Below are 24,335 nucleotides of genomic sequence, written 5' to 3'. Positions count from 1 at the left end.
ATTAATTCAAAATCAAAGGCGTGATGCGTCCGAGGTGTTTCTGGCAATGCCTGCCCATGTTGTATTACCTGACCTCGTTGTAGCCTTGAATTCGAAAGCAGAAACGTGAGCTCTACACCACACATGCTGTCACAGCACACACTGCCCATGAAGGCCGCATGGAACACCTCAGTCAAGGGCTGCAACAACCGCGGGCTACAAACTGCGGTCTTTACTCTGTGTGCAATGCTTTCTGCTCTTACAGGAACAAAAGGCTTCGTTACAGAAAACAATGGCTTCTTACCATTCTGCAGAACGTTAAGTATTGAATTATTTTAGCTTTAGGTTGCTCTGGGCTAGACAAATGGGCACTCTCAGCTTGTCAGAGTGCAAAACTACTTCGACCTTTCATGACTGGTAAAATGCATATATCCCCAAAGAACTTTTAATATTTTTTTTCAGAGATTTTCTATCAGCAAATGTTTGATCTGGGTACCTATTTCTTATACCTTTGTGAGCAGGGCTACGTAAAAACCTGTCAGATGAAGTCATGGGTAGAAAGGCTCGGAAATCCTGGCCTAGGCGGTCTAGAAAACAAGTCAAATCCCGACTCCTAACACTTGCTGATTCCTATGGATACCTTCCCCTTCTCCCCCATCACTTATGAGCTACCCCGGGGCATCACAGAGGTTATCACGCACCGATAACCTCAAGAACAGCCAATGGCAAGATACAGTAATGCGGGGTTGGGGATTTAGCTCAGTGGTAGAGCGCTTGCCTAGCAAGCGCAAGGCCCTGAGTTCGGTCCCCAGCTCTGAAAAAAAGAAAAGGAAAAAAAATACAGTAATGCAACCAGGAAGTTAGACGTTTTGAATTATTTACTGCCTTGGTTTATCATTTGTTTAATTCTAAGTATAAAAATTTAATTCTTAAACAATGTGTGGGTATCCTGTCTGCCTATATGCTTGTGTGCCATGTATGTGCCTGGTGTCCGTGAAGGCCAGAAAAGGGCATCAGACACCCTGGGCTGGAGTTAGGGGTAGTTGTGAGTTGCCACGAAGGTGCTGGGAATTGAACCTGGGTCCTCCCCAAGGAGCAACTAGTGCTCTTAACCCCTGGCTGAGCCATCTCTGAAAACCTTAATTTTTTTTTTTTTTGAGACAGTCCTAGCTTTCAACTTTAAACTCCAGCTTAAAAATCCTCTTCTCTCTGCCTTTCACACGCTGGGATTCCAGGTGTATGCCACTACACCCAGCTACAGAATTAATAGTTAACTGCAGTTATGTTTAACAGCCAACTTGTAAAAGTTCCCAAGTTTTACAGTCAGCTCTAAGAGGCTAGTAAGAGCTCTCACCAGCAAGCCAATGCCCTCTTCATGAGACCTTGTAGTTTTATGAGATTTTGTTTCTGGATGTTAGTGTAAGTGACCTGCTGTACAGTATGCAGTAATAGTATAGTAGCCTGAAAGCCCACTAGAAGTTGGTCTCAGCTTTTTATCGACACCATAATAACTTTGGTTTTGAAATCTGGCTTACAGAAATTTTGCTTCCTACGGACAGACTGTTTCTGGGGACTAACATTCAGTTTAGGAAATGCACCGATGGGATGAGGAAATACATTCCTGGAAGGCAGATGATAAACTGGACTTATGAAATGGGAGTCAAGACTCTTTAGAGCTTTCAAATACACAAGATGAAATGTTTCTTCCTTTGCACCCGGTGACTGGATGCCTATAACTCTTTGTTCTATCACTGAAAATGAAGAAAGAGGCTTTCGCTCTTGCCTTTTTGCCCCGCTCTCTCCCCATTCCCATCCCCCTCCCCGTGCTCATGGCCAGCCTCTACTCCCTACTTCTCCATTTTCTCTCTCTCCCTGCTTTTCTCTGCCTCTATCACCTTCTCAACTCCCCTCCCCATGCCCTGAATAAACTCTATTCTATACCAAAAAAAGAAAAAGAAAAAAATGAAGACCCACAGAATGCCTTCTTTAACTTGGCTCCTACCTTTCCTATATCATCTTTCCCTTGTATTTCTACTTGATGCTTTGTAGACTTAATGTATTTTGATAGTCATTTGTGTAAAATGGGGTGATGTATGAGTATATAATTTCAAATAGTTCTTTTAAATTATGCTTTTTAAATCACAAAACTATTCTAGAATATTTTTTCATTAGTAGATTTTTTTGGAGACAAAGTTGATATATATATATATATAATGTATTTGACATATAATATATTTGATATATATTAATTGATATTTGACATATTTTATATTTTTTTTGAAAAAAATAAAACCCATAGTCCAAGCTAGCTTCAAATTCTAAATCCTCCTTGACTCAGTTTTCTCAGTCCTGGGGTGACAAGTATGGGCTGACAGCCCAGTCCCCAAGAGCAAGTGTTTATTTTTATTGTTTTTTTTTTTTTTGGTTCTTTTTTTTTTGGAGCTGGGGACCGAACCCAGGACCTTGCACTTCCTAGGCAAGCGCTCTACCACTGAGCTAAATCCCCAACCCCTATTTTTATTTTTATTTATGTGTATGTGTGTCTGTGCATGTGCAAGAAGGTACCTACAGAGGACAGGAGGTGTCAGGTCCTCTGGAGCTGGAGTTACAGGTGTTTATGAGCTACCTGACATGGGAACTGAATTCAGGTCCGCTATGAGAGAAGCATTTTTAATGGCTGAGCCACCCTTCCTTTCTAGTCTCTTTAAAAATATTATATATATATATACACACACACACTATGTATACATACATATATACATATATAATATGTATATTTAAAATTTTACTTTATTATATTATGACTACAGGGTTTGTTCACCCAACCTTGGTCCACTACAGGACAATCATAGCCTCTGGTGCCCCCCCCCCCCCACTACGCCCACTATGGCAGTGGAGCATCTCTCCACCTGTTGCCAAAGTTGCCTTTGTCTGAGAGTCACGGAGCTTCAAACTCATTCGTGATTTAGGAGAAAGAAGATGCTTTTCAGAAACAGAAAGAAAACAAGGCGAGAGAAAGAAAGCAAACTTCAAGTAAGGACACCATTTACTTTCTTAAATTATTTTCGATTTGTGTACACACGCAAGCCTGTGTGTGTGTGTGTGTGTGTGTGTGTGTGTGTGTGTGTGTGTGTGTGTGTGTGAGAGTGTATACTCATGGTGGAAGCCAGAGGTGGATGTTGGGACTGTTCTCCTTTTGTTCTCTATTTAACTCTTTTTTTTTTTTTTGCTATTAAGACCGTAAAGTATTTATTCGAGAAATATCTGTATTTGTTATTATTTAGAGGAAGGAAAAATGCTTAAAACTTTAATTGATGCCCTTGGACTTTTTTTTTTTAAATCTTTTCAATGTGACAAGTGGGCATGACATAAAATAGCTTTTTACTCTTAGTTTGCCACTTATGGGCTGTGTGGCCTGGGGTAAATGGCTTCACCTCTCTGTGCTTCCCTTTCGTCAACCGTGAGATAGGAAGACAAAATGTACACTTGCTTTCTGCGATTGCTTCGAGACATAAACTAGCTAATTCCTCTCAAGCCTAGGGAGCTACCTAATTCTATTTAACTCTTGAGACAAGGTCTTTCACTCAACCCGGAGCTTGTCTGTCAGGCTGGATGGTTGCCCAGTATGGTCGTAGGTTGCCCTCCACTCCTTCCAATGCTGGGCTATAGGCATGCACGACCACATCCAGTTTTACCTGGGTACTGGCTATGGAAAACTCAGGTCTTCATGGTGGCATGACAACCAGCCCTCCCACTGATCTTCTACCCATGCCACCATTTACTTTTTTATTTCATCCTCAAATTGATTAAGATTCCTGCTAGGGAATTGATTGTTATTTGGGAAAACAGCTGCTATCACATCCTCATTAGAAACCCAGATCCCCACAAAGTTAACAGACTAACGAGGAAAGAAGCTTTAGAGTCCCTTCCCCCACTTCTCCCACTTCCTCCACTCCCAGCCAGGTCGAGAGCTATCTAGGTCCTCTACAGATCTGAAATGAGAGGAATATACTCGGTTTCTGAACCTGGCCTTCAGCCATATTAGAGAATGAGGAAGAGATATCTGGAACACCTGGGAAAGTGATTTCATTGTATAGAAAAAACCAAGAATAAAACACTGGAGACACAGGCAGGATTTGAAACGTATCAGGCCTGCTTCCCAGAGGCTCAGGGTGAAGAATCTGGGTGAAGAGCGCACTGGAAGGTTCCAAACCGAGAAGTCAGTCTCAGAGCCCAGGCTGTAATGAAGGTTTCGCTGTTTTGGTTTTGTGAAAAGAATTTAAGTGGCCCGGGAGGTGTGGCTTAACTGCTCTGTTTGGTGATTTGAGGCATGTCCTAGGCTCAACTGTTTTCTAGACCTGGTGGAACAACAGAATCATCTGGTGAGCTTTGAAAAACACAGATGCCTGGGCTCCAACCACAGGGCTTTTTATTATTATGATTACTTGGAAGGCGAAAATGTCATTGTTTCTTTTTCTTTTTGTCTATACCTGGAATTGAACCCAAGGCCTTAATCATGCTAAGACAAATGCTCTGTGTCTGTGCTAGAACCTCAGCCCCTATATACCTTTTGAAACTTTCTGCAGTGCTGAGGAACCCAGATTTTATTCTGACAATGAAATTATTTTAAACTGAAGGTTTATTTAATGAGATGGAAGGGAGGAATGGAACCTGGAGAAGATTAGTTATAACGAGATGCTTCAATGAGCGACATTTTTAAATTCTCACTGTCCCCGTGTGCTTGTATATGGCTATGAGTTGATTGTGCAGATGTATGAGTGCGTGCATGTGTGTTAGTAAGTGTGCATGAGTGTATAAATGTGTGTGTTGGGCACTGGACCCAGGGCCTCACCTATTAAAAGCCCATTTTACCACTGAGCTTCACTTGCAGCCTTGCACTACAAATATTTTGGTCTTTGCCTCTACTGAAAGATCCAGGGAGGCTTTTCACGTGAGGCTCTGTGGTAACGCCTGACATATGGTAGGCATTCAATTTATATTTGTTAAATAGATCTTTAAGATCATGTATTGTGCCAACTCCTACATTCCTTACCCAAGTCTCCGGCTGCAGCTCCCTGGAAGACACTCATTCAGAGCTAAAGCATCAGTGACAAGGGCCTCCAGCTGACACTTGTGCTATACCCTGGTCAGGGACTCTCTGGCTTCAGTCAGCTCTGGTGCCTTCCACAAGCCCTCCTCAAGTCCTCCCTGACAAATTCCAGAGATGGGACCAACCTCCTATTCAAGGAGCTATTTGGGTTTCCTTCCTCCCTACACTACTCCCGCTGGTAACTCGGGATCTGTCTGTTTTCAGTCTGTAGGACTCCAGAGAGGAAGGCAGACTTTCTTTAAGGCAAGGGTCTGCCTCCAGGCCTAAGAAAGACAAGTGGAGTAAGAACTCGAAGCAGGGTCACATATGCTAACATGCAGATGCGATCGACCCTGAGAAGTTGGAAACCAACATTTCCCATTTAAAAACAACAAAAATAATCAAAGAGTGGGGCATTTGAGAGAAAAGACAGCACTTCACAAGCATTTCTGCTTATTTAATCTGGGAAAGAGAACAAGGTCCAAAAATGGCATGCTCTGAGGGAATTTCTGAGCGCTTGGGAGAAAACTCCAAGATGACAAGACAGGAGTCTTGGGACTTCAGTTTCTTCAAGAACTCGGAGCTGTTCTTGGATTATGCTTTTGTGAGTTTACTTCTGGTTACTCATTAGAACTGGATACCGTTATTTGTTTATGTGCCCTGTGCAGCTTACCCTTGTGTTTGTACGCTTTTCTCATGTGACTCAACCCTCAGAGTTGATGCTCTGAATAAAGTCGGCTATGGCAAGAGGCTTTAGTCTGCCTCATTTACTGGCTCTGTTCTCCCAGGCCCCTCTGCCAGTTTGAGCGGTAAACGGCTGTGACACGGCTAGGGTTCCTTCTGGAAATGTCCAGAGGTAGCATTGCTCCAGAGCATCTGTTCTCAACCTGGGGGTCGAGACCCCTCCAGGAGTCGCACATCAGATATTTACATTGTAATTCCTAACAATGGCAAAATTACAGTTATGGAGTAGCAATGAAATAATTTTATGGCTGGGGGTCTCTGTGACACGAGGAACTGTATTAAAGGGTCACAGCGTTAGGAAGGCTGAAAACCATTGCTCTCGATTAACTGGGATATCCTCCATGACTTTCGGTGGCACTTTCCGCTCAAAGGTGTAGCAGTTTCCTGTAGAAATGCTCTTCTCCTCTTGCCTGCAAATGCTCAAGCAGGAACTAGCATTTGGTGAACCCTAGACACAGCCCAATGATCTAGAGAGTGAGGTTTACGGACCAGCCTGCTTCAGAGTGCCACCTCATTCTTGCCAAATTAGGATTTCTCACGGTAAACTCCAGAACGTGGCGTGGCGTGCAATTTAAATGTGTGTTCTCAGTAATCTGTGTGTTCATGGCATAGTATTATTACTGTTCCTCTGGACATTAACATTCTTAATAGGTGACCTACAGTGAGCTCTTCCTCTTGACAGGGTGTGGGTGACACCGAATGACTGGAAAACACAAGGAAATTGTAATTCCTTCAGCACCTCCATTTAATTCTGATTTATTTTATTTTGATCTCTGTATCTGTGAGTCACCTCAGGGTATGTATGTGGTCACAGCTTTGAAGCTAGTCCTACTGCATGAAAGATAAAGGGGAAATGACTACGAGGAACGATCTCCACCCCTCCTCCCTTTTTTGAAACAGGGTTTCTCTATGTAGCCTTGGCTGTCCCGGAACTCAGTCTGTAGACCAGGCTGGCCTTGAACTCACATAGATGCCCCTACCTCTGCCTCCTGAGCGCTGGGATTAAAGGCATGCACCACCACCATAGCTCAAAGCTATCTTTAATATCTTGAGCCAGTGCTGTAAGAAATATAGAAACCCAACACAGTTCAACCACCCAGGGTCCATAACACAGAAACAAGGTTTAGAAATATTCCTAAAGATTGACAGACTGACATGGACAGAAAGATGGAAATGAGAGAACGAAGTGATGACTGAGAGTGGTGGAGTGTTTCGCAGGAGCGTGGTTGCAGTGGGAGGACGTCCTCCGCAGGAACTGGAGAAGAGCTCACAGTCTAAACACCCCCTCCGACTTAGTGTCTGCATTTTACCACATGCCTTACTGATGTTCAGCCAAGAAACAGGGCACCCATCAACACTAAAGGCATTTAACACATGTGACTTCCTCAGAGGATCAGTAACCCAAAACTCAACCTTCCTCCTTCCAACTCAACTGACACATTTCCTAATCCCTTTGGCAGCAGAAGTGTGGCCAGAGGATCAGTGAACACGTGTGTGTGTGTGTGTGTGTGTGTGTGAGAGAGAGAGAGAGAGAGAGAGAGAGAGAGAGAGAGAGACAGGGGAGAGAGAGAGAGAGAGAGAGAGAGAGAGAGAGAGAGAGAGACAGGGGCCGCTCTGTGATGCACTAGTGTAGCTCACGATGCAGGCACAGTACTTTTGATTACTTTTAATCTCTTGCCAAATCAATTAGGCCAAGAAAACACATTGGAGGCTGGTAGAGTAGATGTGTAGAGTGATTTTTTGGAGGGGGATGGGCTGTCTGGGTAAATACAAGCTGAAAAAGGACAGAAAACAGTGAAGACAGAGACTCCTCGATCGGACCAACGCTGACCCCAGTTGCTGCCAATGGAAACTGAAGTAGAAGCCAGCCCTGCCAATGTCTTACAGGCTTAGACACTGGCTGTCCTCCAGAGCAGCTGTCCTCTGGACATGTCTGAGTACCACTCGGTTCCCAAAACATGAATCTAGGTCAGTGAAATGCAGCAACATGTTTTGCCCAGTGATTTCTGATGGTTTGCTCCTTTGGAGGCCATAGAGGACTGAGAAGGTCTGAAGTCTTCCAGATCGCCCCAAGGCCATCCCATTCTGGAGGTTCCCTCAGATCAGTTAGCTCAGAGCCACTCTCCCTTTCAGAGTCCCTCAGCCACCCCTCCCCCTGGCCTCTCCTCCTTCACGGCCCTGTTCATCCTCACACTGTCTCCCTTCTCATTCATTACTGAAAGACGGCATCTAACTAGATTTATGACGGTTAATCAATATTTCTGTTGAATCATTATTGTATGATATCTTTCTGAAAGTCCATGCTCTGATTTTACCCTTCTCCTAAAAAACACTGTGGGCTGCTGGTGCACACAGAATTCAGAAGGCTGAGGGAGAAGGCTGGCCAGCCTCAGCTAAAGACTGAGATCCTGCTTCAAAAGAGCAAAAGGACACAGACACAGGATGGATAGACAGACAGAGGTGCACGCACGCATGCACACTCGTGCACGCACGCGCGCTCTCGCGCGCACACACACACACACACACACACACACATACACACACACACACAAGTACTTTGCAATTCTCCATTGATTGTAGGTGTTGAGGTCTGGTCGATTGCTATGTGCTGTAACACTAGATTCTACACCAGAGGGTCTAGGCCTACAAGTGAATTCTCATGGTCACAAGCTTTTGCTGTGCAAACCCTGTCTCTTCATTTAAAACTACTGGTTAAATAAAATTGGCTACAGCCAATTACTGGTGGGATTAGAGGTAGTTGAGTTTTGAGTGACCTGGTGAGGGATGGAGAAGCAGGGGGGAGGGGGTGGAAGGGGGGAGAGAGAGAGAGAGACACACACACACACACACACACACACACACACACCCCATGGGGAGAGTGCACGACCATAAGAAACAGCATGTATCTGGGGTACACCACTGGGGAAGTAGCCAGGCCTACAATTAGAAGTAGATTAGGAGTGACCGCCCAGTAATTGTCAAAGTCAAATAAAATAACCATAGTCCGAGTCTCGTTTATTTGTAAGCTGGTGGGGGTAAGCTGAAATTGGTTGTTCTACAGTAGGTAAGGAACAAACCCAATTCCTGTGGCCACATTAGGTGAGGCTGGGCCTTCTTTGGAATAATCCTCAGTGGTTGTCGGATGCTATTTTTCTTCCTTAGCTGTCCGCCCTCCCTCACCTGTAATTCAGCTTGGCTGCACATCCTCACATTTAATACATGGCTGTTACCTTGCCTGGACATCATGGAGTTCCCGGCAGGAAAGAATGATGCTCTAATTTCCTAGCGAGGCTGATTCAACGTTTTTTCTTTCTTCCAAGAATAGACTGAGTACAGGACATGGGGTCACATGGGGAGAGCTGGGGGCACAGCCAGGATGACAATCCGTGAATTTAGACTCTGGGTTCTCTGCTTTGCCCTCATAGCTGGCTTGAATCTGTGGGCAATCACGCTGTCTTAGTAGAATCAACATAGGATCATCTCAAAAATTCCCCTTTTCCATCAGTGTCATGAAATGTCTTTCCCCACAAAACCTTCACACATCAAACTCAACGCCCTGTTGTTAGGTAGTGTGTGTGTGTGTGTGTGTGTGTGTGTGTGTGTGTGTGCATGAATGTGCTGTGTGAGTATGTGTGAGTGTGCATGAGTGTGCATGTGTGTGCATGTGTGTGTGAGTGTATGTGTGTGAGTATGTGTATGTGGGTCAGTGTGTGTGTGCACGTGTGTGTGTAAGAGAATGTGTATGTGTGTGTATGTGTGTGTGCATGAATGTGCTGTGTGAGTATGTGTGAGTGTGCATGAGTGTGCATGTGTGAGTGTGTGAGTGTATGTGGGTCAGTGTGTGTGTGCACGTGTGTGTGAGAGAATGTGTATGTGTATGTGAGTGTGCATGAGTGTGCATGTGTGAGTGTGTGAGTGTATGAGTATGTGTGTATGTGTGTGAGAGTGTGTGTACATGTGTGAGTGTATGTGTGTGAGTGTGTGTATGTGGGTCAGTGTGTGTGTGCACGTGTGTGTGTGAGTATGTGTATGTGTGTGCGTGCGTGTGTGTTGTGAGTGTGTGTGCGCATGTGTGTGTGGGGTGCAGAGGAAGGAGCATGGAAATACAGAAATATAAGTCACAGGCTAGCTTGCTGTTTTCAGAAAATGGTCACATTCGTGAGTTTTGGTTATACGGAGTATTTTAAGAAGGAATCTCAGCATGCTGGATGGATGGAGAGTTGGAATCTAAATGCCTTCCCAGTCAGGTTTTATGGCTCAGATCAGGTCATTTCGGACTTTAGGCAGCAATTAAGTTGAGGGTTTCTAGACGCCCGCGGCTTCTGTTTGATGCTCTCTCTATTTTCCCATGAAAGCCACGAGGGACTGGCTTCCTCGGTCAAGAGAGTCAACAAAGAACTCTGCCATTTGGGGTTTAAGATAGGTGCCTGGGGAGCTGCCCATATCCTTGAACTAAAAGTCCTTAACTTGGTCTCCCGTGGAGGCTGCTGGGATCTCTCCTGGACCTAAATCCCCAGAATTTGCTGAGACTGGCCAAAGCAATGTTGTTCTCAGAAAGGCCTCCAGATGATTCGTAAGTCATCTCTCTTACTAGGAACTGCTATTTGGGGGTAAGTCTTTTTGTTTTTGTGAAACTTGGATTGCAAAGCCCTGTGTGAGGGCATGAGCCTGACCCCTGCTGAGAGATGCCTGGATATTCCCTCCCCCCAGTATCCAGTGGGATCAGCACAGTACCTCTGATGTCCCAGTTCATAATGGACATGCTGAACAATACTCTAAACATCCCTTCTCCCCCGACCCTGACATTTTCTTGAAAGCCCAGAAGAGAAACATGTGCCTCCTCTTCCTCTTCTACTTCTTCCTCCTCCTCCTCCTCCTCCTCCTTCTTCTTCTTTGTGATCTTCTTCCTCCTCCTCTTCCTCCCCCTCCTCCTCCTCTCCTTCTTGCCTTGGCTGCTCTGGCCTCACAGCTTCAAATTATTTATTGCCTTATCTCGCCAAAGCATTTGATTTCGGTCACCCCAGGCTCGTTGGCACACAGCACTGGGACCAACTACCAATAAAACAACTGCTGCCAAGAAGCACGCGCAGTTGGTGTAAGCCTGGAGGCAGTTTGTTTAGTGTTTTGATTTCTTAATACAGGCACAGTAGACTGAAAGATACTACTGTTTTGTAGACAAACCTGGAATGGGTGCCCAGATGAGATGTTTTATTAAACCGCAAGAGAACTGTCAGCGTCCCAAATGGAAGGCTGGTGGCTGCCCACCATACGACGCTCTGCGACAAGCACAGAGACAACATCTTTATTTTTTGCACTGCAATCTCTCTGTTAATACTAGTGCATTTTTGTTGTTCTTTGGCCTTGTCACTGTTGCAATGTCATTAAGGAAATTCCAGACGGTGGAAAAAAAAATGTACGGTCCAAACACATTCTGGGTTTTTCCACCTTCATTGTTTTGAAAATATGGCCACCTATAAAATGACATGGACATTTTTGGACATGAAAATCAATAGTGGATCTGAGTCAGAACAAGAGGAAACATGGCCTGGGTGACCTGTGTTTTACAGTTTAGTCATTCAGAGAGAGACAAGCTGCGTGCGGTGCAATTCAAACGATCTGCGGAGCAGCCCTCGACCTCGTTCTAAGAATCTTACGTGTGCACACTCATCGGAAGCCGCAAAGACATTTCCACTGAAACGCTCCCAGATCGTTTAATTTAAAATTCAAGCCTATTGGAATTCCACTGACTGTGCTCCAGCTCGTTTACACGACAAAGATATGAAAGCTGGAGGGAGATCTCATAACCCTTCCTACTTCTAAAATAATAATTCGTTATAACACAACAGAACAAATGTTTCCATTCCTGTGGTTTTAGAGACGAGCGTCTCACTAAGGAGCCCAGGCTGACCTTGAACTTGAGATCCAAGGCTACATTTCCATGCCTTGCTAAGAACAGAATTATCAGTAAGGAAGAGGAAAATGTTAAATGGCCACGGGAGAAGGTAACTGTTCTGCAGCTCAGAGTGAGAAGGCTGAGAACACTCCGTGTGCTGCCTGGCCAGCCAATGGCAGAGCCCATCAACAGAACAAACAGTCTTGCTTGTTTTCCTAGGTCGGGTGAGCACCTTTCTCACTGACTAGTTTCCAGAGACTTTCGGCTGAGAGCTAAATGTGGTTTCCATGGGAATGTCCTCCACAGTCTCAGATATGTGAACGCTTGGGCTCCAGCTGATGGCGTACTTTGGGGAGGTGCAGGAGGTGCCTCCTGGCTGGGGGTAGTATGCTACTGGGACATATTTTGAGAGCTAAAACCTCCATCCACTTTCCATTCTCTCTTCTTTGTGCTTCAAGTTCAGGATGTGAGTTCTCAGCTTCCTGCTCTAGTCGCCATGGCTGCTGCTTGCTTCTATGCCTCTTCACCTGGGTGGACTCGTATCCCTCTGCAACTTTAACCCCCAAATACACTATTTCCTCTAAGGTGTCTTGACTATGGTATTTTTATCACAGCAACAAAACGGTAACTGATATAGGTCACCACTTCGCCCATACTCTACTCTTCTCTTCTCTTCTCTTCTCTTCTCTTCTCTTCTCTTCTCTTCTCTTCTCTTCTCTTCTCTTCTCTTCTCTTCTCTCTTTCTCTCTCCACACACACACATCTACCCCCTTTCTGTAATTTCCTTCTTTCTCTTCCCTTTGTCCCCTTTTTCCCTCCTTTCCCAGCTGCCTAGAGGACTGAATGCTACACCAAGGAGATTAAGCTAGAATTATTGCAAGTCTCTCCTGAGGGCAGATATTAAAAACTGTCTTCCTGTGCCTGTGACAGATAGCATGTAATTAATCCAGGCTCATGGAGAGGAAAGTGATTTTTAGATGGTACTAAAAAAAAAAAAACCCAGAGTAAGAGATGCTACAAAATTAATTTTTCTGTCTTCCTTCATTAAAAACCAACAAGCCAGTCCAGGAGAAAGGTGGGGGCCGCAGGAGGATGGAGTACAGCTACAGGAGGTGCACCGAGGTATTTCTGCAAATGAATCATAGTTCACTTCCAGCAACAGATGTATTTCTACAACACACATTTGGATATCGCTCTTGCCAAAAGTCAACGCTTCTCATTTGGGCCAACAGGACGACTTCATTAGTTGCTTTTCTTGCAGGTGCGATCAAATGTTTGATAAAAAGCAACTTATTTAGAAGAAGGATTTATTGTGGCTCAGGGTTGAGGAGAAGGCATACTGGTGTTTATGGTGGGGAGGAACTTGTGGCGAGGACCCTTCCCATCTCGGTAGCCAGGAGGCAGCGAGTGGGCTGAGAGCAGCCAGGTTGTAAACTTTAAGCTCCCACCTCACCACAGCCCAATCTTCAGCCAGCCTGTATCTCCCAACAGTTCCAGGACCTCCAATAACAGCACCATGAGCGAACAACTAAGGGTTCGAACAGAGCCTGTGCGGACACATTCAGCTTCTAACATGAACTAAATGCAGGGCAAAAGCCCAGCATCTCTGATGCCTTCAGGTGTCTGTCACTTTGAAGAATCCCTGTAGGTCAGCATGTTAGTCACTCATTCTTCCTAGGGCGGAAGGCACACAGATCTCATTGTCTTAGCCTTGCAGCCACCTTGGATTGCAAGAGAAGAACCTCGCACTTGGGACCATCCCTCAGGCGAGGGCGACTGTCCACGAAGCCATGTAGGCTGCTCCTAGAATGGCCGTAAATATTTCCCAAGGACCACCTTGACCCTGAAATCAGGCACTTGCTTGGATCACCTCGCCGAGATGGGAGTTCAGACACTCAAGGAGCCCAAACTTAGATTAACACTGCAGAACGCTCTTAGATCAAGGCAGTGTGCTTACAGATGCTTCTTCCTCCCGACCCCCAGTTAAGCCTAAATCTCACATGAGTTCCCCATACCTGGACTTGGGGTCACCAGCCCCCCCTTATTTGTTTTCTTCCCAGTGTGGCCATGTCAACTAAAATCTCTGCATCTTATTATCAGCTTTTTAAAATGGCCTGTCAGGATAGGTGGCTGACCTAGCTTCTTAAGGTTATAGAGCCCTGGCTTTTTGTCTTAAGACTTGAGCTGCATTTTTCTTAAACTTTAAATCTGAAGTTTCACATTGAATTGGGTCTCTAGACCATGAGTCCTACCCGCTCCGTAAGGCAGCCACTGCTGCTGTTTGACCTGTGAATGCGTAAATAAAGGAGGTGTGCGTTCTCTGGAGCTGACTCAGTTTGCTCCATTTTGTGTGTGATCAGGAGTTCCAAGTACAGTGCAGGGAGTTCTCTGCTCAGTGACAAGGCAGATACTCTTCTAGAAGGTTCTGAGGACTTATGCCTGGCTGGCAGTTAGCTGATCCTACATTAGTCCCTTGACAGTAAGAGTCAGGGTGAAGGCGGAAGGTGGCCAAGGGCTAAAAGGAATGTTAAAACCATGGGAGAAAACTTGAGAAACTAGTCTTTCAGATTTGGTGTTGTTTCTATAAGAATTTATTCAAATCAACCTGCCCTCTAATGTTCTTGGGATAGATCGATCAGTATCGGTTCAATAGTGTGTTCTTCTCCCTCCCTTCCCCACGTCAGTTGCATAGTAAAAATATTTTGGGATTTTTAGCTGAGTTGCTAGGATCTTTCTAGTTGATTTCATTTAAACATATGACACACACACTATGAAGTGTCACTGTTCAGTGGCTTCTTAGATATAGTGTGTTGGAAGGGCACCGAGACTGGACCCTCTTTCTTGGAGCAGCTTGCAAAACAAAGGACTCAGAAAAATTTAATTACTGTTAGAAAAATGGGACTTACAGCATCTCTGGCTCTGGAAGGGTACATGACATCCAGAAATTCCAGGAAGGTCATTAATGATACCCATAGCCCCTCCAGCAGTAGTTTATAAGACAATGGCCCACAAGATACAAAGAATAAAGACAGAATGACGTATGATTTCTTCCTCTTATACACCAATCAAAACAAGTTTAAACAGAACAGAACAGAACAGACCCCCCCCCCCCCCCCAGGAAAAGATGATTTATAGTTCTGGAGACATTTCAGAAAACAATGGAAAGTCTAAAGTGCTGATCAAGGCAATGGCTTCTCTGATTATTGCTGGCTTTCACCTTTGAGAGTGTGTTCTACTCTGCTGACCTCTGCCTATCATCCACTTCACCTTTTATTTCTCTCTGTCTTGTTTGACTTCTTCCAATGATAATGCAAGGACCTGAGAGATGAGGGGAATCCAGATTAATATCTTGGTGATACTTTCGGTGTTCCCAGCCAGTTACGATCAGATTTTTCTTATCTTCATGGTAGCAGGTCTCTGCTTGGATCGATTCCACGGGGTTTCCTGTTCCGTTAGGTTTACAACTTTCCTTGTATTTGCGTATCTGTGCTAGACTGTGGGATCTCTCTACTTTCTTATCTTGGGAACTGCATGCCTCAGATTTTATTTCGCATGCTATACCAACTGGTACAGAACAGTTCTTTCGTGGCTTGTAGGCCATGAAAGCTAATACATTTTGACTAAGGCTTTCGCTTCTTTCTTCTTGTTTTTCTCTTCCCTCAGCAAGGAGTTCAATTCAGTCTCTCCAGTTCCTTGCAGGAAGGAAGTTCATGGTGTATGGGAAGTGCATGCATAATTGTAGCAGAAAGTACAGGGAAATGCAAAAGAAGGCGCATGGTCCCTTTGTCAGCCGGGGCAATTCTGAAATGGTATACCTGCCTCCTAGAGTCCCCCACAGAGGGGTAAGTATTCCCCAACTCTTCACTGGCATTTTAGCAGGTCTCAAGTGAAAAGAACACTTCCACGAACCCCCCTGTATTCCTTCTCTCTGATGTATCGTTCGTAATTGGGACAAACCTGATCCCCAAATTTTAAAAAGACAAAGGTTTGTGTTTCTTTTTTCTTTTATAAAAAAACATCCATATGGCCGCAATATAATCAATCAGAGAGAAGGGAGACGGGTTAAAAATTGAGTTAACTTTTCGGTAAGATTTTAAAAATCTTACTGTCCTTTGACTTGCTTACATAAAACAATATATTTACTCATGTTGCTGCCCACTGCTTTCTCTCATTCCCTCCTTAGTCCTGCCAAACCTCTTCTTCACAGCACGCTCCCTTCTTGTCTTCATGTCTTGCTTTTTTTTTTTCCCTTTTTTTGTGAGGCTTGCTTGCATGAGCATGAATGGGAATTATCTACTGGAGCATGGGAAACTTAAGAGTGGCTATGTAACCAAAGGAAATCATTCCTCACTCACCCCACCCCCAGGTCTCCACTAACCGCCAACAGTCCCACAACTCTGGGCCTAACGAGCTCCTTCCCCGCCATGACGGAATGTTGCTAGGTGCCACCTTGTTCAGGTAACATCTCTGCTGTGAGTTCATGAGTGCAGTAGCCATGCCCTGTCCAGAAGGCAGTGTTTTTCCATACTAATTTACAATTATATTTCTTTTATAGTCAACTGGGCAGGAGCTTTATATAAACTTTGTTTGCTTTACCACGAGACCTAGAGTTAGTCTCATCATATAAATTGGATAAAAAGATAATAGCCCTCATAAATAAGGTCGAATATTTAGACATCTTTTTTTTTGTATGTTTGTTTTGTTTTGTTTTTTTGAGACAGGGTTTCTCTGTGTAGTCCTGGCAGTCCTGGAACTCATTCTGTAGACCCGGCTGGCCTCTAACTCGGAGATCTATCTGCCTCTGCCTCCTAAGTGCTGGGATTAAAGTCATGTGCTACCACTGAGTGACATAAATAAGATTGAATACCCTCAACTGAGAGATACTCCCTCCTCTGGATAAACTGGAAGAAATAGAGACTTTACCAACATCACCACCTACTGGAAATGTAGACCAATGCATCCCCATACTCGGTAGCCACATTCCTTTACTAATAAAATTATATGTAATTTCCTTTGCTTGGATGAGCCCCGTCTATCAACGTGATATAGAATATGGACATGTGCATTGTTAATTACATTTCTCTATACATGACCTCAAGCAGCTCAATCATGATCTGGGTAGTTTCTTTGATAATCTTGAGAACTATGCTGAGAGCTTTTCAACATCTCTCCCAAATTTATGCGCTTTCTTGGAAGGATATCAGTGTTACTACAGGCAGACCCAAGTGATTTTGAGAGAACCAGAACGACTCAACAGGATAACAGTGCACAGTGGATTTACACATTCAGTTCCTAATGCCTCACAAGACCACCTAAAGATGTAATTACATCATCCAGGATGGCATTTGATAATACTGAAGCCAACAAGGCTCTTCCATCACCAAACGCTAGGAAACAGGGCCTTCAGGACTAACAAGCTACTGTGGACTCTGGATTTCTGGATATGGCCTAATATTACCCAAGATTCTATAATGAGGTACTGTATGAGTGCCCTTTTTGTGTAATCAGAGTTTTTGCTGGAGGGGAAGCTCAGATTTTAGGTCAACTTGTCTCTAGCTTCAGTGCCTTCCAACAGGCTATTAAAGGACAGAGATCATAGGCACCACTTGATCTCCCAACAAAACAGACAGGCCACTTCCCTAACAGTAAGGACAGGTACAAACTAAATTTTACAAAGAAGGTCAGCAGGGCCAATAAAGAACCACTCTTTGCATAAGGCCCTTTCCTGGTACTGTTATTTTCTCCTACAGTGATCAAAGGTTGAGAAATTGCCAACTGGCTTCATCTTACCTGTTAAAGTAACTTTTATTCTTCTGTAATAATTGTCATCTCAGAGGCTTACAGTCTCCATTTGAAAACCTAGGCCAAGTCATAGAAGCTTCTAGCTTCTGTACAATCTTATCTAGGCCTAGAAAGTTTTCAGCCTCTGAGACTTACTGAGGAATAAGCTCACCCTCTCTAATTCTTTTGAACTCTGGCTGGCTGATTCAACTCAGCTGTTCTGGCTCCAATTCCTCTCCAAGCTGACTGACTCAATCTAGCTTCTCTTGGCTTCTGACTAAATTGCTCCACTTGGACTCAAACTAACTCTAGCAATATGCTCTAATCTTCTGGCTCCTTCTCATTCTCTGTCTTTAACTGTGTCTAGCTGTTCTTTCTTCAACCTGTCTCTGTAAAACTCTCTGGGTAAAATGCCTCCTTCCTCTCTCTTTACCACTCTCTTTTTAGTAGCCTTTCTCTCTCTCTCTCTCTCTCTCTCTCTCTCTCTCTCTCTCTCTCTTCTTATGACAGTTGGGCATATCCTATTCTGTCAAATCTCCTTTGATTCGTCACTTTGTCTGCCACTCAATTATTAGACATGACTTTCTTTCTTTCTTTCTTTCTTTCTTTCTTTCTTTCTTTCTTTCCTTCTTTCCTTCTTTCCTTCTTTCCTTCTTTCTTTCTTTCTTTTCTGGTTCTTTTTTTCGGAGCTGGGGACCGAACTTCCTTGTGCTTCCTAGGCAAGCGCTCTACCGCTGAGCTAAATCCCCAACCCCTAGACATGACTTTCAAACGTGGGTGCTTCCTTCTACAAACTAGCTTTACCTTCATTGTTGGGGTTTAAAGGTATGTATGAAGGGTTTATCTATAGTCCAGGTAAAGAGATTATAGGTGTGTGAGGTATACCACAACTAGAAATAGCTTTTCTATTTTCAGTAAATAACACAATCTCTGGGTTCCCAGTGTGACTGAATATCTGTAACACTTACCCAAGTTAAACTAAGAGGAGGTTACTGCAAACCAAGGTCTCAGTTCCACCACAGTCTAGGTATGTATGAGGTTCACATACATAAGAGTCAACTTCATTAGACAAGACTAGATCGGAACCCGTGGCAAAGCATTTCAAATATAGCAAGACTATTCACAAACCCCTAGGTCTCGGTTTTAAACTGAGTATGTAAAAAGAGGTTTCAGAATCAGAAGAAACAGATATTAGAGAGTGGTAACAGACAAAGAAAGCTTGTTCTGTGGTACAGGAAGGTACATTTCACCTGTCTGAATAATTTGCCCTTTAAAAAACATGCCCAAGGAGCTGTGGCTTCTTTACCAAGACAATTACAGAGATAACAGGATTGGTGAGGAAATATTGTAGTTGAAAAAAAAACTCACACCCTCCTTGAAACCAAACAAGTACATCAACAAGCAAGCAAGCAAACAAATAAATAGCAGGAAATAATTGAAGAAAGTGGACAATAGGGACAACTCTCTGGTTAAAAAAATAGTTAGACCCGGCTTCCTGATAGGAAAAGAATGGCCTTTGAGCAGGACAGAGCTATGCTCTGCTTCCGAGTGTTTCCCAAAGGCTCGTGTATCGGAGGACTGACCACCAGCCTGCGTCACTACTGGGAAGTTGTGGAAATTTTAGGATGTGGGACCTACTGTGAGTAAGTTAGATCACCCCAAGACTGTGCTTTGTGGGAGAGTCTGGGTCCTCTTCCCCTTTTGTCCTCACCGCTCCCACACTGTCGGAAGGCGAGATGCTATGTTGCACTGTGTGCTTCCTTCCGCGGTGTTGCCTTACCATAAGGTCAAGTGACCATGGACTGAAGCCACTAAAACCATGAGACTTGATTCCTTTCAAGTTGATTTATCTCAGGTATTTGTCGCAGCGCCAGAAGGCTATTGAACACAGTGGAAAATCAAGGAAAGGAGATCCAAGACCAGGAAATTAGATCCTCGAGGATTAACATTCTACTCAAAATATTTATTTCACCCAACCTCAGAATTCCTATCTACAATATGGGGAACGAGATGCCAAGGATGCTTCTGTCTGTGTATATGATAGCGTTTCTATCTCTCCTGAACGTCTGTACCAGTATGTGCATCTCCATGTCAATAGTAGGACTTATCCCTTTATTAATTTTATTGGCAGCTTTCTACAGGAACCAAGCTAGTCTCTGGTAATGGAACATCTCAGGTCACCTGAATGCGAATGTCACTGACCCCCGTGTCTGGCCTCAGACCATCCTCTGTGGGAGAAGAGCTCATTATCCACCAGCTGAGTTTGTCAAGCTCTCAGTACAAAGCACAAGGACACTTTCTGATGTTAGGAACAAGACAGGCGGGCATTCGCCAACTCCACAGGCCCATGGTATAGATAGTACATTGCTGACGGGAAAGATGATCTCCACAGAACGCCCTTGGAGCTGGCCAGGGCTATTTATAGCTTCTGACACAGAAGGTTTCAGGTGGAGCACGGACATCATTGTTAATACCCAGACAAGCTCTGCAGGAAGGCCTATGAGGTCTCCACAGAATGTTCTAAGAACAGAGCTTGTCAATGGGAAGAGATGGATGAAGGAAAATGGAACACACATTAAGACATTCGATGGGAACTGGGATGTGGAACCGTCTTTTGGTTGTCTGTTTTTGCTAGCTTATCAGTGCTCCTCTTCTCTGTCTGTGAGGTCTTTGTCTTCCACTGGTTAGCATTTTCGGTAAGAGGCGTGTTGGTCCGGCTTCTCTGAAGGAATAATCTTTCCATTCAGAAAGGTGTAGGTACCCAGACTCTTCTTCTTTTCTTCATTTTTGATCGCTACATCTTTAGATCTTACCTGATCCAGCCAGCGGCTGGCAAGAAAACACTTCACTAGTGCATCAAAGCTGCTCACATCTCATGAACAGGCTTTGTTCAGTTTCGGCTTATACTACATCACTACCTGAGGCACGCTCTCACGGAATCCCACCCTAACAAGTGCTACTCATTGGTTTGGACCTGATTCTAGTCCCATTTCTTTCAGAGGGCTTTCTCTGATAGCTATGAGGGAGCTCTTCGCTTTCCTTAGGGATTAGAGTAGCTATTAGAATCTTTTCCCTATAACCAGCCAAATCGTGTTAGCTCTTACTTTGCTATGTCAGTTTCTCAAGGTGGAGTCAGCACCCTCTGAGGCAGTGGTCACCATGCTGTTGGAATTAGGGACCCAGTCTACACAGAACGGCATAAAAGGATACTTTTCCTCCTTTGTCTAGAAGGGGCTCTTTGTGCTCATTTGCACAAAGGCAGAGTACGAGTCAGCTTAAGTTCCCACTGCCCTATAATCAATTCCGAACACGTGCAGACCAACTCGGCTGTTATGGACAGATACCATAGTTACTCCTCAAGGAGAAATACCATCTTCCTGGTCCCTGCACAGCACCATTCATCAAATGCTTTCTTTCAAGACATTATCTTTACTGTACACAGAAAGCAGACACAGTTTTCAAGATGAAGCGAAACAAAAGGCATACTCCAAAGAAAACCAGAGAAAGACTCTAATACGAATCAAATTTGGGAGATAATTCAGCAACAACTGTTAAAAGCCCTCGGATTCAAGTGCTGTCAGAGATACAGTGAGGGGAAAAGAAAGGGTGAAGGAGCTGCAAATTCCACAGTGGGGAATCCTGCCCATCCTTAAGCTGCGCCTGGGTTAGCTGAGGGAGAAGAGGAAAGTAATACAGGGCGTGTACTGGGGCATGTAGGCCACCGTCGTTCTCACTCTCTGCTTCAGAGGAGTCTCTGGGTTTTGGTTTTTAGGTAAGTCATGCATGTTGACATGAAGAGTCCCCTCAGAGGAAAGGGTTGCTGTACCAGACCATTTAGTGCCAGCATTGTGAACCAGCAAGGCACCCCATCTAGTTTATAAGCCAAAGTAGACAGTCTCCCCTACTCCCGACCCTCCACACACTGGCCCCAGGAATATGTTGAAGCTCCACATAGGGTCAGACAGGAATGGACTCTAACCTGGTCTCTACTCTTCCAGAGCCTGCAGATAGTCTCCCATGGCTGAAGTTACTGACTGAGATACACTGTCAAAGGGGGCATGTGGCAGCAATGGGCCCTATGTCCCCTAACTCCCACTCTCGATTGAGCTCCATGACCTGGGAAATTCATAATATTCCTGGGTTTTCCCTAGCTTCACTTAGGAGCGAGGGCATTTCCTGTGCTAAAGTTTATCATTCTGAATAAAAGCAAGGAAGGCAAGTTTTATAGGTTCTTCTGAATCACGGCTTTCTAAAAGTCCTTTGTGAAGTAGTATACACACAACAACAGGATGGGGCTATTGTTGCAAGCTCTTAATGTGCCAGCCCACCTACATAAGAGAGAGAAAACACTGCAAAGATTCCTGTCTAGTGGCAAAACCTTTTATTCCCAGAGTGTAGAGACGATGAAGTTTAAAGAATGGCTTGACACTGTAGACCTCTTTCCACACTTGGGAGTTCTTGGCTCCTAACGAGTCTCAGGGTACACAGAGGATGTCACAGGCGTCTCATGTGCCTGTCATTCATTCTGAACTTGCCACCCTGTCTGGTGTCTAACCTGTGGTCAGGCACACCCCGCTGCTCCGAGGAACAGAGTTTTGTATTTACCTTGAGGGCCTTCTGCGCAGATTCACTGGACCCTATTGCGATCAGGTTGGGGCCAGCCATGCTGCAGAAACTCTTTAAATGCAAAGAATCGGCCACGGGGACTGTGGAAACTGCGTAGTCCTATGCAGACAAACAGAAGGAAACACAAGTGCGTTGTTACTAAGCAGGGGAAGTGGGGAGCCTGACTCACAGGTATTGGTGTAGCCGGTTGAATCAAGACAGCTTTGTAGGAAGAATGCAGTTTCCTTCCTTCCAGAATTGACTGTGTTACCGACTCTGCTGGCTAGTTGGAGCAGGATGCTCTGGGAGGGTTGTTTGGATCCCTTGTGGACACTGGGTCAGCAAGAGCTTCATATTCTCACAGGGAACTGAGCTTCCTGAGTGTGTGTGTGTGTGTGTGTGTGTGTGTGTGTGTGTGTGTGTGTGTGTCTGTTTGTATTCGTTACTAAGCAGTCTTATGAACCACGTTTTCATGCCCACTAAAGGGACCTTTAAGGAAGGCACATGCAATACTCCACAGTTCCCAGTACACAGTAAGCACCCAGTAGTTCTTTACTGGATTTCCCCGGATTCTAATCTGAAAAAAAATAATCACATTTGTTTTAGACATGCCTGGGTCTCCAGACTTTATTTTTTAAAAGTGATTTCTGTCAGAAGCATGTACTGGTGTGTTTGTATGATTATGTACTTAGGAAAGCCAGAAGGTGAATACACTAACTTTCTTGTTCCCGAGAGAGCTCAATGGATCCTAATTATGGAGAAACTTGAATTTAATAGTCTTTAAAATGTCTAGTAAATGTACAAATACTAAGAATAATTTTGTAAAGCTGGTGGAATATAAACACGATTGCTCATGGCATATTGATTCAACGGGGCTATGAATATTTATCAAGCAATTACTCTGAGCCAGGCAGAAACAATACCTCACTTACCTTGAAAGTATCAGCCAAGATCTCAGCACCTCGTTGATTTGTCCTTTTGGAAAGGCCCACAAAAAACTCTCTGCCTGTAATAGATGTGATGGAGCATAGTGAGTCTGTAGCCCTGGGGACTGTACACTGTTTCTTTATGTACAAATAATAGTCTTCAAGTATCACACGGTTCTCTTCTCCGTTGGGAAAGTTCCAAAGAGACTCCTATTTCCATTCCAAAAACGGGTTCAAAAGACTGCTCTTACATAATCCTTTCAAATCCAGAGATGGAAATTATCATGGCAGCTGTTAGGAGCTGGGAGAAGGTGTGAATGGGTAGAGTGGTTGGTGAACAGTGATGGAGTTTCAGCTCGGGAAGATGACCAATGTCTGGTGATGCAGGATGGTGGCTCCCCAGATGTAGGAGAGGACTCATTGCCTCTTTACTGTACCCTTAACATGGCTGCGAATATTCAACACAACCCTTATATCTATGTCTCAGGGAACGTCTTGAAGATGGGGCAGGAAGATTTTAGGAGCCAGAAGAATGGGGAAGATGGGGTCAGTTGGGAGCAATTTTCTATGACAGGAAAATCTAGACATGATTCATGAAATCCCAACAATATGGTTCCAGGGAATCCAGTGTCCTCTCCAGGTTTCCCCCTACAGGCACCAGGCAAGCATGTGGTACACAGGCAGACATGCAGACCAACACCCCCACACATGAAATAGTCAATAATTAAATAATTCTGGGAGGACCTGGGGGCGGGAAAGGATGTGACCAAAAATGCTGTATGAAAAATTAAAGAAAATAACAAAATGTAAGAAATATAAAACCCTAATAATCAGATTTCCTTTACTTTCCTAATTATTTGTGAGAGACAACAGGCTTTTCATCAGATCAATAATCTATGTCCCGGGTTTGGCTGATGGCTTTCTAATGTCATTCGGCATTTATGATGTGCCTCCACTCTGTGTATTTTCAGTGAATCAACAGTCTCCTGGAAGTGGTTCGATAACTTTTCTTTTTCCAGTGGGGTCTGTAAGTCCATTGCTTTACACAAGCATGTCACCAATGTCACCAATGTCACCAATGTCATCAATGTCACCAACATTTCAGTGGGACTAGAATGGTCAAATGTGTTCGGTGACGCTAGTCCAATTCCCCCATTGTGTTTTCCCAGTAAGCTTCCACACAGTGGTTTTGGTCTCCAGTGATGCTTGGCTACAGATAAACTATTTTATTAGGAATCTGCGTTTCCATTTAGAATTCTAAGAAGAAAACACTGATCTACTTGAAATATGATTCATAGAGGAAATATAGGGTAAATGC

General features: G+C 44.3%; 1 protein-coding gene and 1 long non-coding RNA gene across 5 annotated transcripts in view; one reads left to right on the top strand and one right to left on the bottom strand.

Annotated features, from left to right (window-relative positions):
- The window catches only part of Ddah1 (dimethylarginine dimethylaminohydrolase 1), a 133,053-nt gene that overhangs the window by 14,284 nt on the left and 94,434 nt on the right, over positions 1–24,335 (bottom strand). For both annotated transcript variants that reach the window (NM_022297.3, XM_087632299.1), the window contains 2 exon segments: positions 22,092–22,211; positions 23,024–23,097. In NM_022297.3, the coding sequence (NP_071633.1) occupies positions 22,092–22,211; positions 23,024–23,097 (194 nt within the window).
- On the top strand, positions 10,202–16,716 carry LOC147996601 (uncharacterized). 3 transcript variants are annotated; one of them, XR_015677111.1, is made up of 5 exons: positions 10,202–10,385; positions 12,765–12,966; positions 15,369–15,547; positions 16,072–16,163; positions 16,427–16,716. It is a non-coding gene; the product is annotated as an uncharacterized LOC147996601 (long non-coding RNA). The 3 variants fall into 3 exon arrangements; XR_015677110.1 differs by having other exon boundaries at positions 10,222–10,422; XR_015677109.1 differs by lacking the exons at positions 10,202–10,385; positions 12,765–12,966 and having other exon boundaries at positions 14,880–15,547.

This window comes from Rattus norvegicus, chromosome 2 (genome assembly GCF_021556685.1).
Source record: "Rattus norvegicus strain SHRSP/BbbUtx chromosome 2, alternate assembly SHRSP_T2T, whole genome shotgun sequence".
NCBI lineage: Eukaryota > Metazoa > Chordata > Mammalia > Rodentia > Muridae > Rattus > Rattus norvegicus.
The sequence above is the reverse complement of the archived record's forward strand: the minus strand, read 5'-3'. Positions and strand labels throughout refer to the sequence as shown.